The 16,841-nt window shown below is 50.2% G+C and overlaps 6 protein-coding genes across 6 annotated transcripts; 1 reads left to right on the forward strand and 5 right to left on the reverse strand.

Annotated features, from left to right (window-relative positions):
• Positions 1-1,054: 1,054 nt before the first annotated feature.
• Positions 1,055-3,344, reverse strand: VFPPC_00414 (UTP--glucose-1-phosphate uridylyltransferase; the record flags this gene model as incomplete). Its single annotated transcript, XM_018280435.1, has 4 exons — positions 1,055-2,345; positions 2,415-2,491; positions 2,570-2,665; positions 3,231-3,344. 4 exons carry the CDS (start codon positions 3,342-3,344, stop codon positions 1,055-1,057), a joined length of 1,578 nt encoding a protein of 525 aa, XP_018148519.1.
• Positions 3,345-3,958: 614 nt separating this feature from the next.
• On the reverse strand, positions 3,959-4,213 carry VFPPC_17404 (hypothetical protein; the record flags this gene model as incomplete). The annotated part of the gene is made up of 1 exon (XM_022429116.1): positions 3,959-4,213. One exon carries the CDS (start codon positions 4,211-4,213, stop codon positions 3,959-3,961), a length of 255 nt encoding a protein of 84 aa, XP_022285867.1.
• Positions 4,214-6,801: 2,588 nt separating this feature from the next.
• Positions 6,802-7,539, forward strand: VFPPC_00415 (hypothetical protein; the record flags this gene model as incomplete). The annotated part of the gene is made up of 2 exons (XM_018280436.1): positions 6,802-7,329; positions 7,396-7,539. The coding sequence occupies 2 exons, from the start codon at positions 6,802-6,804 to the stop codon at positions 7,537-7,539; spliced, it is 672 nt and encodes a 223-aa protein (XP_018148520.1).
• A 281-nt stretch (positions 7,540-7,820) lies between these two features.
• VFPPC_12775 (dihydropteroate synthase) lies at positions 7,821-8,760 on the reverse strand (the record flags this gene model as incomplete). Its single annotated transcript, XM_018290552.1, has 2 exons — positions 7,821-8,045; positions 8,098-8,760. 2 exons carry the CDS (start codon positions 8,758-8,760, stop codon positions 7,821-7,823), a joined length of 888 nt encoding a protein of 295 aa, XP_018148521.1.
• A 2,072-nt stretch (positions 8,761-10,832) lies between these two features.
• VFPPC_17403 (hypothetical protein) lies at positions 10,833-11,372 on the reverse strand (the record flags this gene model as incomplete). Its single annotated transcript, XM_022429115.1, has 1 exon — positions 10,833-11,372. The coding sequence occupies one exon, from the start codon at positions 11,370-11,372 to the stop codon at positions 10,833-10,835; it is 540 nt and encodes a 179-aa protein (XP_022285868.1).
• A 1,475-nt stretch (positions 11,373-12,847) lies between these two features.
• VFPPC_00416 (oxidoreductase) lies at positions 12,848-13,753 on the reverse strand (the record flags this gene model as incomplete). Its single annotated transcript, XM_018280437.1, has 1 exon — positions 12,848-13,753. The coding sequence occupies one exon, from the start codon at positions 13,751-13,753 to the stop codon at positions 12,848-12,850; it is 906 nt and encodes a 301-aa protein (XP_018148522.1).
• Positions 13,754-16,841: the final 3,088 nt, after the last annotated feature.

The raw sequence follows: 16,841 nt of genomic DNA on the forward strand, positions 1-16,841 counted from the left end.
GATGTTCCAGATTGTGCACCTTGGTGACGACGCCGACCTCCAAGTCAGCGACTTTTCAACTAGCGCAACAGCTGAAAACAAGAGTGATGACCATGTTGCCACGTCAATTCTACATTGGTCAATTTGTTTTTCCAAAATTGTCAACTGCCGAGCTCGTATCGAGATGCGGCTCTGTCCGCCAAATGATCAATTGGATGCTACGATGGAATTTTTCTACCCACCAGACTCACTGTCAAGGTATCACTATGTCCCTATTTGCTAAATGGGGGGGAAACACCAGGTTGCGACTCCCTGCCGGATTGTCCGTCCTGTCCAAGCATCGCATGCAGTCTCGTGTCTCGGCTTGCTAATTTGCACCATCGGCCGTCAAAAGGGTGACTGACTGTGCGAACTGATCCGCATTTAGATATTAGTTCGTCCATCGACAACCTTTTTGCGACAAAGACTCAGATGGCATGCGGCTGTGTCCCTCACAAACAGTTCGTAGCCTTCCGTGCCAAGATACAGGTCCCCGCCTCGAACCAAGTTTGGGAGTTATGGAAGCGCTTCATCTTCATTCCTCGCTCGGAAAATCCCACATAATTGCGTCACAGAGAGTCACTAAAAACACGCTAATCAAGTCGGAGCTCAGCAGCAACAGCAGGGTCTTGACAAAGAAACAAAAAAGAAAGAGTTCCCATTATTTTGAATTACACTACGTATTGAGAGCGCGTTTGTTTTTGCGACTAAAATGCCCCGGTTCCCACCACTCCATTCAAAGAAAATAGCAACGAGCTTCCGTACTCAAATCACGTCCGTATTGCGGTCGGGAAATGATCATCTAATGTATGTGTAGTATTGTGTGCTGTGTGGTGCCAGTCGTGCCCATCCCACTGGTCGATAATCCGTGCTAGAAGATAAAAGAAGAAACTGTAAATAAAACCCGCTGCCGGTCCAGGCTTCGTCGTCGTCGCAACTCGTCAATGTTCGCGAGACGAGACGCACCAAATTTTGATGTTATGAATTATGATATATGTGAAATACCAGCCCCCTCTCCTGTCATTTTCGGAGTAGTTTAGTGCTCCAGCAGACGCAAGCTACCCTGAACAACGACGTTTTCGAGGATGGAACCAGGAGGGATGTCGATAGTGCTGCCCTCGGTGGCGACAATAATGACAGTTCCCTTAAGGGTGACACCGCGACCCAGGTTGACGGCGCCAGTAATGGTAAGATGGTCGAGCTCGAGGACCTTGGGGATGGAAGGAATGTGCTTCTGGAAATCAGAAACCTTCTTGAAGTCACCTCCAAGCTTGATGAGAGGAGCGTCGCCGAATCGAGCAGCACTCATCTGCAGCTGGCCGTGCTTGAGGGTGTACAGGTCGGATTTGACCAGCATGAGGTCGGAGCAGGTCTTGACTGGCAAGAAGCGTCTGCGGGGAACATTGACACCGTGAGCGTTGTTGAAGTGTCTGATGGCAGCACCAACAGCAGTCTCGAGTTGCAGAATGGAAATATCAGACTCTCCCTTCTTGTCTCCGGGGATTGTCTTGCCATTGGGGATAATCTCCATCTCCAATTCATCATTCTCAACTACGCGCTTGATAGCGTTGAGGTTGAGCCAGATGTTGTTGGTGTTGAAGTACTTGAACTTCTTGATAGACTTGAACTCGTTGACGTGCTCTTTGGGAACCTGCGCAATTTCGAGCAGGCGAACAGAGCCTTCGTAGTCAATAATGGTACCACCTTTGACGTCTGCTTTGGTCTTGTTGGTCAACTCCATAATGTACTCGGCCTTGGTCTCAACCATGTGCTGAAGAATGCGCAGATCAACGACGGCGCCCAGATTGTCAACATTAGAGAGGAAGATGATCTCAATGCCACGCTCCAATAGCTTGTCAAGGACACCAGAGTTATACAGAGACTCGAAGACGTCACCGTGTCCGGGAGGGTACCACTCGGAGATGGGAGACTTGAAGTCCTTGGGGACTGGCAGGAGCGAGTCCTTGTAAATTCGGGGGTATCGGGACTGGTTGAAGGTGAGGATATCGACATTGTGGCCTTCGTATTTCTTGATAATGGCAGCAGTATCATCGTTGGTGTTGAACGAGTTCATGAGGAGGAAGGGAACATTGACGTCGTAGGTGCGGTTAAGGAACTCAATTTGTCGCACTGAAAGATCGAGGAAAGACATGCCGTCACGGACCTCAATCACAGACTTGGGGCCGACGCAACCCATGGAGGTACCCAAACCACCATTGAGTTTCAGCACTGCAAGCTTGTTGAGGAAGTTGACAGATTCTGAGTTGGCAAGGTCTTCATAGTCGACAACCTGACCCTGTGCTGGGGGAGCAATACGGTCCCAGTCGCTAAGAAATATGTGTTAGCTCTACGATTCCCGTGGCGTCGGCTCGCTGCGATCTAATTGGGGAACATACACGGCATTGCCTTTAGCTTTGTCGTTTAGATAGCGACGGAATAGCGAGAAGAAGTTGTCCATCTCGGTCTCAAACAGCTAGACATCACAAAGGCAGTCAGCCTAGGCTCCCCAACATTTGCGGGTCTCACCCGCTCTCAGGGGTTGGAGTAATACCTTCTTGTCATTAGGGTCCTCGACAGTCTCGGCGAGGTTGGTGAGGGCATTGCGCATCTGAGCTGCCGCGACATTGGTAGAGGTGTTTTCGAAAGCCTGTGAGCATTCAATTAGTAGGCTGCAGCCAGTGCTGAGTGGTGTATCTGGCATGGCTGGGGAAGTAGGCGGTGCAGCTGGCGGGGGCGCAAGACAATGAGGCTATCACAGGGAGATGTTGAGGACCGTCAACTTCAAAGACTCCAAAAGACAGGCAGCAGAAGAGCTAGGCGCCCACTGCTTCTATGCCAGACCTTGAAAGTTCGAAAGAAAACGCAGATGCCCCATCACGGAGACTCATCTCTCATCAAGGTGCCAGATCAGGAACTGTGCCCCAAGCTCATCACCCTGTCCAAGCTCCCTGTCCAAGCTCCTTGATGAAGCTCCGTGTTCAAACATGGCCCTCAGAAATAACACAGCCACGTTTGTATCATATCAGGGCACCGCAAGCTCGCGCCCAACAGCTGTAGTGAATGATTTGTGTCTTGCCAGCAAGCAAGTCAACAAAGAGCCAAACAAGGAGGCCAGCAACAAATGTGCTGTTTCATAGCCCGCGACCAGGGGTGTGCAAGCTAATTAAAGCATTTGGGAAGCTGCAGGAGCTTAGAAAGAAGCATTTACTCACCATGTGGCTACGAGTCTTGCCATGATGACGCTTCTCAAAGCCGTTGTCGTCGCCGCTGTTCTGGCCGGCAGGCTTCAGGTGCGAGGGGAGAGCGCTCTTTACGACGCCAGCCATTGTGTACAAGTCTCGTAAATTCGTGTAACAAGTTGAACTCGATACTTTCGTGGAGTATGAAAGGAAAGCTATCGAACCGAAAGCTCAGTCAAAGCGATTCGGGACGAGAGTGAATTGGAGAAACAAGAGGAATGAAGAAAACAAGTTGAGGTTGAGAGACGTCTGGTCAATAATAATGAAGCCAGGAAGGCGGGGCAGGGGGCAGGTCTGGTGGCAGTCTGCAAGTGGTGGGGGGGACTAGCTCGCTTTGAGGAATTGAGCTCCCCAGCCAATTCTGCATGCACCAGACATTGCACGCAATCTGGCGATGGAGCTGCTTCAACCAGACCAGATGTTCAATGTTGGGCTGGCAAATTTGTGGCCCCTGCAACCAGTTGGGTGCCCACTAACAGGCTTTTTTAGAAACTACTTCCTTGGTGTGGAGGGGCGACGGCGGCAACGAGTAGGAGTGGACAGACTTGGCTGGACATGGCTGGGAGCTCACAATGACAACCAACATTGAAGCAGCTCTACAGAGGCAATCTTCAACACCTTCCTTTCAAAGAGGGGCAAACATGTTGACGTCAGGAAGACGGCCTGAATAGCACAATGATGTGCATCAGCGGACGATCTTGTCAAGATTCGCGGCACACCAGCATGAAGCAGAGGAGAAGACCTTTCAACCATTTTGATAGAACGAAAGGGGGCGGTATTATCATCGTTGTGTCCAGGTGGTGTCCGTGTCCGTGTCCATGTTTATCAGGTCCATGCTTCGACATCGGGCAGATATCGACTCGACAAGGGATGCGAAAAATAAAAATCCCCTCGTGCAAGTAATTAATAGTACAGCACGGGATTTTTAGCTTGGAGATCAACACATGCTGCTCCATCAAGCCCCCTTGCCAATGTACTGTATGTGCTCCGTACTCCGTAGATGGGATTATCTATTTCCATCACTTCTCACCTTGCGGCATCGCAATTTCTTCCCGCTGGCTGGCAAATCTCATCAAAACCGCTCAGCTTCTGTCTAATCGTCCATCCCCACCACGGTGCTACAGCCACGGGGCGAAACAAGCGAAAGCACCTTCGAAATGTGGGCACGTCGAGCAATAAACGGGTCGAACAAGGCAGTGACCCCGGTGATATCGCGCAGCTAAGCCTTCTAGGTTGGTCCAATTATTGTGCGCAATCTGTGCATCTGCGTCAACTGGTCTGTTTGTGCTTCGGATGATTGCATTGCAGGTAGGTGTTGGTTGAGGTGGTGAGCTGCCAATGTCATGGTGAACTGCACGCCATCGCATCTAGTGCTGGTCAAAACGACATGACCAGACATGGACCATCAGGGACTTTGACCAACATCTGGAAGGATTGTGGCAGAAGAGAGTGTGGCTGCATATCGCGGACACGCCGCTGCAAAGGGCGAAAATTTTGGCATGGCAAGAAAAAAAATCAACGATTGATATGAGCCATCTCAAACGCTAGAACCCAACAACTTGGAATACGATGTGAATGGATTGCTGATTATCGGGTTAGCTCGCAGATGCCGTTGAAGTTTTTTTCTTCCCACCCGCCGTTTCCAACGTTCCTTCCTTTTCCCGCCTCTACCTGTACCTACTTCGGCTCGGGTTCGGCGACAATTCCTGCCACCACTTGACCATGGCCATCTCTGCAACCTGCCAAGTCGCATCAATATTTTTGATGTTTGTCCTCGCTCAACTCAACTGGTTGATCGAATATTTCGCACTGCACCCAATGACACAGTCCAGCTACGCTTCAAATCCTGAATATCGGCCAGCGTCAGGCATGTCAGCTGCCGCATCATAGCACCTCAATAAGTGTCAGTAGGTTCATGCTGTTCGACCGCCAATATTCGATATTATTGCTGGTTTTGATTGCTATTTTTGTGCCGCATGTAATGCAAATCCGGCCCGTCTTGTCCCAAACGCATTTCGGTGCTGCTCGTTTCGCCAAAGAGAACCAAGGCACCTGAGATGAGAGCAATATCAATAATTTCGCGTCACCACGCAGCCTTGCCGCATCTGGAGAGCTCAGGGGCTACCACCGAGCAATAAAATTGGCAACTCGCAAACCGGCCGACTTTGGACATTGGCTGAGATTTGTCTTGGCTCAGATACGCAGGAGAGTACATAACTACAAGTTCGAGTACGCTGGCTAATCTTGCTGCAAATGGCCCCTCGATCAAGACGAGTTGCAAAGACCCAATGGTACGGATAAAGATGTTGTGCAAACCCAAGGCAAGCGACAAATCATCATTTCTACAATGACATCTGCACCGTCTCATCCTTGCACCTCGAATTCTAGAAGGCCGGCCTCACCGGAAGCCCATCCGTGACACGTGGGGACGGCATTGGTCACTTCAATGTTTGACATGGCCGAATGTCTCCGGTTTGACCGGGTCTACCAGCCTGGGCAGAAACCTGGACTGGAACCTGGGTTCGCCACTGTAATAAACACCCTGAGAATCAAAACATTGCTTCTCAATGAACCGTGATGTGGTGTTGTTGTTGTTGTTGTTGGCGGCGGCTTCTTTCAGATATTGGCCACAGGCGGCAAGTAGTCACAAAGAAACTGCTTTCATTGCGTATCCATCCATCACAGACACTGTTTCAACCAAAACCAGGCAACATGGTCACACGCAAACCACGAGACGGTCTGCGATCAAAAATCCAAACTGAAGCACGCTCATTCCATGTTTCAGCATTGCAGTAACGCTGGACATAACTCACTTCCTATTGTTGCTACTCCGCGAGGGCAAAGTAAATCGTATCGGCACAAAGCCAAGTGACTCTGTTCCAGGACCAGCGGCGGCCAATCCATGCCTTAGTCAGCCGCGGTCCAACCCAAGAACAACGTTGCATCCACCTTCTTGTGCCTTCTCCCTCCGCAAGTTCACCAAACACTGGATTCCCGGCCGCCATGGACACCAAATTCGGCACACAATTCGTTCCATGACCTGTGAGGAAAAGGCATCTCCGCCTATCGTCCACTGCTCGTGGCTGGTCCATGACTCAATTTGGCACAACCGACAACCGATAACTCAGATGCCAGCCGCCGTGCCGTTGTTCACATTCCGGCATCACAGTGCTCGTGGCCATTCACTACCATTCCGTGTGGAGTCTGGGGCACTTGGCGTTTCCGTAAGAACCGGACCTGACTCCAGACTGTGAAGCTTGAACCTTTTATTTCTTTCTTCTTTCTTTCTTCTTCGCATTTTGATTGTTGTCTTTTGCAAGTCCTTTCACACGAGAAACACTTCCTGTTGTCCATCCAGTGTCTTTGCCGAACCCCCTTCATAAGCCCTCCCGGAGCATCAACGTCATCTTCATCGTCGCCGGCCGGCATCAGTATCCACTTTCACCGACATCGTCCTTCTTCATCTTGCGGCGGACGATAACGATCCCCAAACTTTTTGGACTTTTCTGGCACATCTTGAATACAAACTCTTCCGTCTCCGATAATGGGCTCCCTCGATGTCGTTCCCTATTGGCAGGTCAACTGTCCTCCACACGAATGGACCGTTGAATGCCCTCCGTTCCTCGCCAGCCTCAACGAAAAGGACCGTCGTATCGTTGGCACGCCAGATTCCGCCTTCCAAGTTCTCACTTGGGAAGAGGTCTGCACAATCATTCAGGAGAACCGCCTGGAAGCCTTTCAGAGAATCCCTTCTGAGCTGAGACGCTACAAGGCCTTCACTTTCAAACTAGCCAAGCAATACGGCAGCATTGCTAGCTTCATCCTCCAAGAACGATTACGCTGGGAAGCTCCTATCCAGGCCAGGGGAAGGCCGTTCCAGTATGCAGACGATATCAAGATTCTCTGGAACGACTGGCCCTATGGACTGGACAAGAAGGTCGTCCACCTCGTTGTCTGGACCAAATTCGAGTTGAAGGCCAATCAAGTGAATGGGGACTTGACAGAAGAGGCTAGAGCAGAGATTGACGCGTTTGTGACCAAGACGTTCCGATCAAGGGTTCCAGCCGAAAACGTAAGTGTCCGACTTGAACGCACTCTCTAGTTGAAGAGCGTGAGTATGAATGCTAATAATTCGCAGGTCATGTGGTTCAAGAATTGGGCGGCGCTAAAGTCGATTCACGCCGTTGAACACTTCCACGTTATGATGTACGATCCTGATCCCGAGTTTATTCGCGAAGTGACCAACGGCGACGTGCCTCAGTGCGCAAAAGCAGACTTGTAATTTCGAATAGCGTCACACTTCTCTTCATTGCATTGTTTTCCTTTTGGAGTTTACTCGGCACGGTATGATTTGAAATGACACGTAGAGTGATAGAATGGTATTAGACCAAGATTAGATAGACTAGAGCATTTGATAGCGAATTAGAGCAAGTGAGCCAGATAGATATCCGTGGCATTTAGACACTTGTATCCAGTACGAGTTTAAAGTAGACGGCGTCATTACACACGCTTACCTGCGTATTTTGAACAAATTCAATATATTTTTACGTCTCTTTAGTTCCACTACGCAACCTCCTTAGTGAGAATCACATCATTCGTGTTTATTCTCAACTCCACGCACGGCGCATCCGCAAACACAACAGCAATAGGCTTCTCAACCGCAATCTTGAGCAGCCACCCCTCCCCATCCAGAGGCTCCTGATGCTTCTTTGCCAAGTGCGTCGTGATTTGCAAAGCCAAATCCGCCAGCAACGCCTCGATTGTCTCAAACGACGAGTTTGTCATTGCCTATCACCAGGTTAGCTCCAATCCGACTTCAAGCATTCTGACCTCCTCATACCTTGACAACCACATCCTCCAGGAGACAATAACTATCAAGCACCTCATCAAACCTCTCCACCTCAACATTCGTCACAACCGTCTGCTTCGCACACCTCTCATTAGGATTCAGCCCAATGAGAATCGGGATCCGCAAGTCATGAATCCTCAACCTCATGCCACGCATCGTCATCGCCCCATTGCTAAACACCGCTGTGCCCGTCAGACTCACCCCGTCGCCCTGCAGCGTAGCCTTTGGTAATCGAACAGACACGTCCAGACTCTTTATGAACTGGAGCTGCAGAAACGGCGGGCCCTTGTCGTCGTCTACGGGAGATCCGAACGTGTCCAGGCCGGTGAGGTCGATCCATATGTTCTCCAGGACGTCCGGCAGTGTGAGGATTTGGTCGTGGGCGTCGAGGCGTGTGAGTGTTGAGAGGACGGCTTTCGTGAGGAGCCCGTAGTGCACCGTGTCGGAGGCGAGGGCGTCGGCGGTGGAGGTCGAGCCGAAGGACTTGAGCATGCGGACGGTGACGGAGATGGAGATGGGTTGGGGGCGGTTTGTTCGGCCCCATGCGTCGCTGGGGCCGGTGATGGTGGATTGGATGTTTTTGATGTGTACTGTTGCGGGGGGGTCGCCGGATGCGAGGAGGAGGGCGTGCGTGGTTTTGATGGGTGTGGGCATGGTGGTGATGATGGTTTGGTGTTGAGGATGAAGGTGAAGGTGAGTGGGAGGGGGAGAGGAGGAGGGTGGGATGGGATTCGAGAAGGCTTTATAAGATGGCTTTTGGATGTGTTGTTGTTGAGATGATGTGTGACTTGTGGTGTTGTTTGTGAAGATGACTCTGAGGTGTAAAACTTGAGTTTTGATAGTGGGGCATGTGGTGATGTCGTCAAAGCATGGCAATCAAGAAAAGCAAATCTGGCAATTGTATATCAAGTCATCCGTGAAGTATGACAATAAAAGTTCAAGTGCTTTATTTTGCTCTAGTTGTCGTACATGTCAAGACGGAACGATTCACCAAAATTCATGAGGTGTCAATGTTGACTACCCTACACCATTTTCGACTCTCGACTGCAAATAACTGGATGAACTTCTTGTGCAAGGAAATGTTGAATAATATTGAGGTTATTCGAGGAATATGAAGCTTCAGGATAAGGAAATCTGCAAATACACTTGAATTGGTTTGGAGGCATGCCAGGAAAACTATCGTAATACGAACTTTCTATGATATTCTGGTGATGGTTGAAAACCTTGTGTTACAGCATCGTACCACATTTTGGTTTAACCTGGAGCAAACAACGGCCAATCTCACGGTGCCAGAAACAACCCAGCCAGATAGCAAGATTACTTTTTGATATCAAGTGTTAACGTTACGAGTGAATCTCATCAACTGTGGTACTCCTACGTAGCAAACATCAACACTGACACATTGCAGCAAGAAGTCAAGTTATACATGAGCACCAAGCGGAAGATATCATGCCGTGCAACTACTAGCAAGCAAGTGAAGAACATCAATGTCATGAACTCTGGGTACTACAAAGTTAGTCACATACCCGACAGTCGACCAGCGGTGAAAACCAGCTCCTACCCAACACCGCTAGTAGCCTATTTGTTATCTCATGCTCATCCAACTCAATTACATCCTGCAGGATCCCCATAGACATGCATTCACAACCAACTCCAACCCATCTCCGGAACTGCGGAGCCCCGGTGCATCGCAATTCTGACCCCAACTAAATAGAGGCTGATCGGCATGGACGCAATATCAAGCCCCGAAGTTGAATCCCGATTGAGACACACAGAACATGGCATGGGGCGGAGACCGAAATTATCTTGCTATGCCGGTTGTGATGGGTTCCGCTTTGGCCTGGCGATGGGAGATGAGGTGGCTTCAGTGCGGAGATGTTGGGCTGGCAAGCTGGAAGTCTTTACAATGAGTGAATTGGAATGTGAGGGATGAAGCAGTTTGTCAAGGACTTGTGCTTTGTGGTGGCAGTTTCCGTCGCTGGGATGGGGTGTCCGACTGAAACACATTTGCTGGTGGATGCATTGATAAAGTGTCTTCAAAGTTGCAAAGACATAAAGCGTGAGTGATACTGTAGTGTAGGTGGTTGATAGAAAGCAGTTTATCGTGTTGCGGTGATGATTAGTATTTATGCCGATATACCCAATGGTGATATCTGTTCTGCATTATAAATCTCCCGACCTGACGCGCACCTCGTTTCAAGACACTCAAAGTCGGCACATTCCATCCATTATACATGAATCCTCAAACACGACGCAGTTAGCACACCAAACTGGCTATTCCTCAGGAAGCAAAGGCGACACTAACAGACTCAAGAGTCGGCACCTAAGCATTAGCGCACGCCTTACAGTTTGGAGAAACTCAGATTCCCATAGTTGCGAATAGTCGAAACCGCCTCAAACAGCAAAATCTCACCAATGCTGCCCGGATGTATATGATGGTAGTTGCAAGCACGTCTCACCGTTCACGTCACAATACAAACACCAAACCAACATCATCAAGATCACGGTACGCCACGGCTCCTCTTCCCCGATGACAATTCCACAAACTCAATGTCCCCATTGCCAACTTACCATCCCACGACTCAACCAACTTCACCCCCAGAAAACAAAGTGGAGTAACAACCCATTTCCCCTCGGACATGATTCCCAAGAGAGCCATTCCCGCCGTCATTGCCAAAAAACCACGCTCCACATCCCGCGGCCTGGAAAAGGTTGTCCACGCTAATTCACCCCCTTGTCCCCTTGTCCCGTAGCTTGACGAAAGAACTTGACCCTGCTTGTCCTGTCTGCGTCTGGTTCCCTGCAAAGACGGTCTCGCAAACTGCGCCAATTACGTGCTTCCAGAACCCACCGTCCCCAAACCGATGGGAGATCTGCACAAAATTCGACATATTTTGATTGACTTGTTGGAGTGATGAGCAAAACCACATGGTGACCCCCAAGTTTTCTTTCATTGCCGAGGGAAGTGAGATCGGCGGTGTTTTGCAAAACCACGGACCTCCATGGAGGGGAAGAGTGAGGAAGGCGGATGATTGGGAATACCGGGTCTCGAATTTTTGTAACATGACACCGGATAAAGAACTTTTTTGGCAAGGGGGCCGTTGGACGCTGTGCGATAGAGAATACAACGTGGTAAAACGGGAGACGGGAGCACCAAGACGGTGTAGGGCCGAAATGGCTTCTAGGTTGACGAGGGAATACAAAGGCCAAGGCCAAGGCCAAGCCAAGGGGTTGCTGTGTTGGTTGTTTCCCGCCGGCCGCACCATCGAGGCAGGGTTCTTCTGCTCGTTCTGTTCTTTGCGTCTTCTTTTGTGCGCACAGGCCGGTTCGTGTTCATTGCAGCCATGATCCAACCTGCTGGGATGGAGTGCTGAGGCTTGAGGTCAATGTTGGCCGATGGTTAAAGTCCGACTTGGCCTCCATGGCTCCTATATTGTCGTCATGCCAGTTATAATACAGGGCAATATCTGCTGAATTCTCCATTTTGTTGGGTTTATCTGCAACTGGTGGCAAGGTTGTCTGTAGTTTTTTCTTTTTTGATCGTCCGTCGTGAACACACCCCCTCCTTTTTTCCATGCCCCATTCTGTTTTGTCTCCAAAAACCTCAATGATCGATACCTGACCCAGCCAAGCGGGTGCATTTGCCCACATCCCTCATCAACGTGGGTACACCGTCTGTGTCTGTGCAGACATGGAGGGTTCGGTAATTTCGACCATCATTGATCACTCGCGCCCGCTGCTATCTGTCGGCCGATTGCCATTGTCCTGGGACTCCTCCTCTCTGAGGCAGGTCCAACGAAACGGCCAAGAAAATCGTCTGTGTGTCCGGATAAATTACATCGTGCCGCTAATATCACAACCCGCCAGTATATTAACGGGAACATCATAATATAAAGGATATTAAGCATTCCACCAATTCTTCTGCAAGCCAGATTATGCTCTGCACAGCATTGTACACCACCCACCATGCACAATAATACCGAGTCTCTCCCGCGATATAGCCGTCCAGCATGCATTCCCCCAAATGCTGTGATGCAACATTCGGATGGGCAACCGTAGCACAGACACCATTTTATCCTTATCCCTGCTGTTCTAGAGCCCTATTTGCGCTGGGTGGCTGAATGGTGAAGGGCCTGGGTTCCCTGGTCCAGTGGGAACTGGTCCGGCGTGCCATTTGGAAACACCAAGAGGGCTGGATTGTTTCGATTGTTTCAGATGTTGCTTTCTAAGGGATTAGTAGGGCTCAGGCAAAGATGCTTTGGGTCGCGGATAATGGCGGTGGCTGGCTTGGCTGGGAACGCACAAGGGGTTGTTGTGCTGGCAAGGATGAGAGATTGCCAAGAGAGCGCACGTTTTCTACGCATTGGGCTGGTTTGTGAGATGGTGACTTGATTGCTGATCTCTTGGGTGCAACTGCAACATCCCGACTTTGAACATTCAGTGTGCATGTCCTCCTGGAAGACGATTCTTCCGGTCATTGCCACTTGTCATGGCTTTGGGCTCGTCCAGAATTGCAATTGCCGAGCCCGTCGACTTTAGCCGTTGCATGCAGGAACAAAACGCCACTCATCTTTTAACAATACGGATTCAACCAAGACATACATACATACAGTACAATCTAATCACACCCCATTTCATCCTGGGCCAAGCAACAAGACAAGCTCAATATCCGTTTTAGCACGACCGCTTTGACTTCAATATCCACCAGACTCTTTATTAACCTATCCTAGTTTTTGCTAGCCTACTGGAGCAAGTACGATCCGGCAATGGCAATTCCACCATCTCCGCCCTGTTCCTTGACAGCTCTTTGCAGGTTCTTGGACAAGCTTTCCAACGCGCTACCGTCCACGCCTTCTTCCTTGCAGGCTTGCAGAATGCCTTGAAGTGCCGTGCCCTGCATGCCAAGAGGGTTTCCGAGACTATCGTTCCAAGTCTGTTCGTCCATCGACTTGGCCAGGAGTTCCATGTAAGGCACGATGGCTGATACAAATGGAATCATCACCTTGGACACTCCTGGCGTGACTTTGGTTTCTTCTCTGTTTCCTGAGAGGTTCTTCTGTCTCTTGAGGAGGGCCATGCCGATGAACGCACCAGAGAACATGCCGTACATGGTGGCCAGCGCGGCGAGGTCCAGCCTGGACGCTGAGCCCGAGTCAGGGGACTCGTAGTGCGCAGCACCTAGCGGCGCGAGGAGAGACTTGACGTCGGTGAAGACCTCTTCGCTTTCGCCGCTGTAGACAAGCAGAGAGTGTGGCGTGCCGACAAGGTCCGGAGTTGCCATGACGGCTCCGTCAAAGTATCGCTTTGCTTGACGTTGCTTGAACCACTGCTCTGCCGCCGTCGCTTGCTGGGGCGACCCGTTGGTGAGATTGACAATCGTCTTTCCCTCAAACGAGGAAACATTGTCGAGGGCCTTGTATATGGTGTCGTAGTCGAGCACGCAGATGATGATAACACCTTCACTTCGGGCAATCGCCGCTTCCGCGTCGTGCTCAAACTCGGCCCCGAGCTCGACCAGCTGGTTCACCTGCTCGCGATCCCTTGTTCGATTCCAGATCGTGATGGGATGCCCGGCCTTGTGTAGTGTTTGGCCTAGTGCCCGGCCCATGTTGCCGATGCCAATAAAGGAGATGCGCTGGAGAGCCATTGTTCAACTGCGTGTGTGTATTTGGCGTAGTTTGTGATTGTGGTGGTGAACGCTCAACTTAGGAGCTGTTGCTGTGATGCTTGTTGATTCTCGCTTTCTAGCCATGATCCTCTTATTTATCTCTTTTGTTTCTGCGCAAGCCATACTCAAGCTGTGAAGTGTTGTCGTGCTGCATCAACTTTTACAGAGGGATCAGAGTTTGTAAGCGATAGAGGTTGAAACTCGAGATGGACGATTACCAATTCTTGGCGCCTTCCACTCGTTCATTGTTGCGTTGCTGGCTGCTGATAAAATTCACGGAGCAGAATAGAGAAATCCATGAGTCATACCGTGACCACGACAGAATTATAGAACAAAACTCATACATAACTCAACCATCATAACGAGTTGCAATATCAAAGTCCGCATTGCGGAGTTATTGAAGCACCTGGAGTGGGGAGCCAAGACTGTGTTGCTTAGAAATCTTACCTTGACATCTTTTCGAAAGCATAATTCAGAAAAGTTGATTGCGATTCTGTTCAATTTTATTGCCTCAGCAATTCCCAAGTTGAATACCTTGACAATTTGTCCAAGAACTGTGGGCATTACCCGCGGAGAGGTAGCATAAAAGGGAATTGTATTGGCTGAGGCACAAATGTTGAAGCAAGCTGTCAGTGACAACCGCTTATACGCCAAAATAAGCTTCTTCTACAGTGCCGACGGCAACGCACGCTAGCCTCGAAAACAACAAATAACAGGCTACAAGGCCTCACTCGAGACAGCAGGCGGTGGGTCTTCGAAGCGGACGAGCTGCCATTTTGCCCTGGATGGTGGAAGTGTTAAAGCCAGTTCGTTGACCTTCAATGAGACGGAATGGCAGCACGAATTCGGCAACCAACTCAAGTCAGCAACTGCGCAGGAACGGGACTGCTTCCTGTAGGACGCTGTCACATCTCTCTATGGCAGTGGCCCATGTCCGCCCTGAGTCATGAAGTTTTCGGCCAGAGTCCCAAAGCAATGGGTCACCCGCGAAAGTTGCATATTAGTCCGAGGTTGCATTCGCGGGCACTTGACGTCCGACGAAAGGAAGGTTCAGAACGCAAAAAGATGCTGTCCTATTGGCATGGGACATGTTCAACGTGTAAAGTGCCATCTTGTTGTTCTTTGCAAGATGAGGCTGGGCTCCCAGTTTCCGAGGCTCTCTGAGCATGGGTTCTGTTCGGAGAGAAAGTCAATATCGGGGCAAGATAATCGCGCGGGCGCACGCCACTCACTGGCTATCCCAGTGATTGAACCACGGTCATGGCGGATGGCTTTCATTTGATCCTTGCCTTTTGAGCGGCGATGAGATGCAGGCTCAGCCAAACCATTCTGTCCATAAAGGATTGTCATCTGCGCACGACAACGCGGCAGCCGCGTGAGTTGGAGAGCAAAAATGAGACTTGCAGTTCCGCAAAAACACCCGAAAAGGTCTTGTTCCTGCAGCACCGACCCCCTCACCGGATACATGATTGTCAGAAGCTATCGGCGGATGTAAAGCCTCACAGTCAGCACCAACGTGCTGACGAACAAGGGTCAGTTCACGCCAGACCCTACCGATGATGACTTAGTACGGTGTTGTATGAACCGGGGGCCGATTCGAACTACTGAGATCCACCATCCCCTTTTGGATAGTCAGTCGAGGGTTTGGTTAGCCAACTCGAAAGACCAGTGAGACAATGATGCACGCCCCAAGAGCCCTCTCTGCCACCTATCTCGGCCGGAACGATACCGAAATATTCGCTTTGAAACGCAAACTTGAGACTTGGCACAATCCGAAACCATCTGTTCTTTGATTCCGAATGCCTTTGTTACGTCGCCACTCTGGAGGAAAAGCCACTCCAAAAATGTCACACAGATTGATCGGATGCAGAATTGCCTCCTCGTCACCAGTCCACAGCTTTGAGCCGCTGACCCAGTTTATGCCGTGCGCCTGAAGCCCAGTTGCGGAAGCCACTATAGAAGAGATGGAGGCGTTCGCATACAACAGCCTTTGACCGCTCTCGCAAGGTTTGCTGGCGCGTCTGAGGAAGCGGTTTATGCCGTTCGAACTCACATGCCATGGGCTCATTGCCAACGTTGATCTTGGATGACCAGCGCACCATCCCGTAGTCAACAAGCCAACATGCAGTTGAAGGTTGGTGAGAGCGGGGAACTTTTCGGACCATTTGTTCTTGATAGTGTGGGAGATTCGTAATCCAGCTTTCGGGATAGCAGCTTTCAAGTCCGCTTGCTGATAAACAAGCTGTAGAGAGTACTTGGGACTTTCGCATTTCCGCATCCCTTACCATCCTGTGTGCAGGGCTGGCGGTTCGACTCTCTCATGAGGCAGCGTATGTTCAAAGAGCTGCACTATTCAAGCAGTAACGATTCTCAATGTAGTAGCAACTGCGATTAGAGTTACACCAATCCGGCACAATAGCAATACCCACAGGCCAAAACTGGTCTTAAAATGTAACCGGCGGTCAAGGGAAATAGTTGTTTGAAATTTACCTGACCCAAATTGCGATATCGTCCCATGTAGCAAAAACCTGGGGTAGACCGCAGCCAGGCACCACACTCAAGGCGCATCTCTGGGGAAGTGGACTTCAGAACATGTGTTATTGGACATGCAGACAACATCTTGTATTGTCTCATAAACTCCAAAGCGTATGTATGTATGTCGTTTGACCGCCAGGGTTGTGATTTGGATGTTGATGAAAGTGGAGCAGTGGCTTGCCAACCCCGGATGATTGCTGCTTTCTTAGCCTGGCCGCTGACGCGCACCGAGGCAATTGAACAGGAACGACGGGAAATGCAGATAATTTGTGAAGCATGTGCGCCTCTCTTGATCAAAGTGCTCGAATTCAATGTAGTTGGGCCCTCGTGAGACACTGCGAGGTGATGATGTTGGCTGTCAAGAAGATAGCCACCAATGCAGCCAGCTTTTGAGTACGGAGAGTCTCGAAGTTTGGGACCGATGAACGGCACCAACAAACGACGTGATATTGGCTGTTCTCACTAGTTGCCTGTCTTAGTTGCCACACTCAACTCCGTATGGGAGGCTATCGCGTGTCAGACGGGCTGTCAG

The sequence above is a fragment of the Pochonia chlamydosporia genome, chromosome 1, assembly GCF_001653235.2.
Source record: "Pochonia chlamydosporia 170 chromosome 1, whole genome shotgun sequence".
Taxonomy (NCBI): domain Eukaryota; kingdom Fungi; phylum Ascomycota; class Sordariomycetes; order Hypocreales; family Clavicipitaceae; genus Pochonia; species Pochonia chlamydosporia.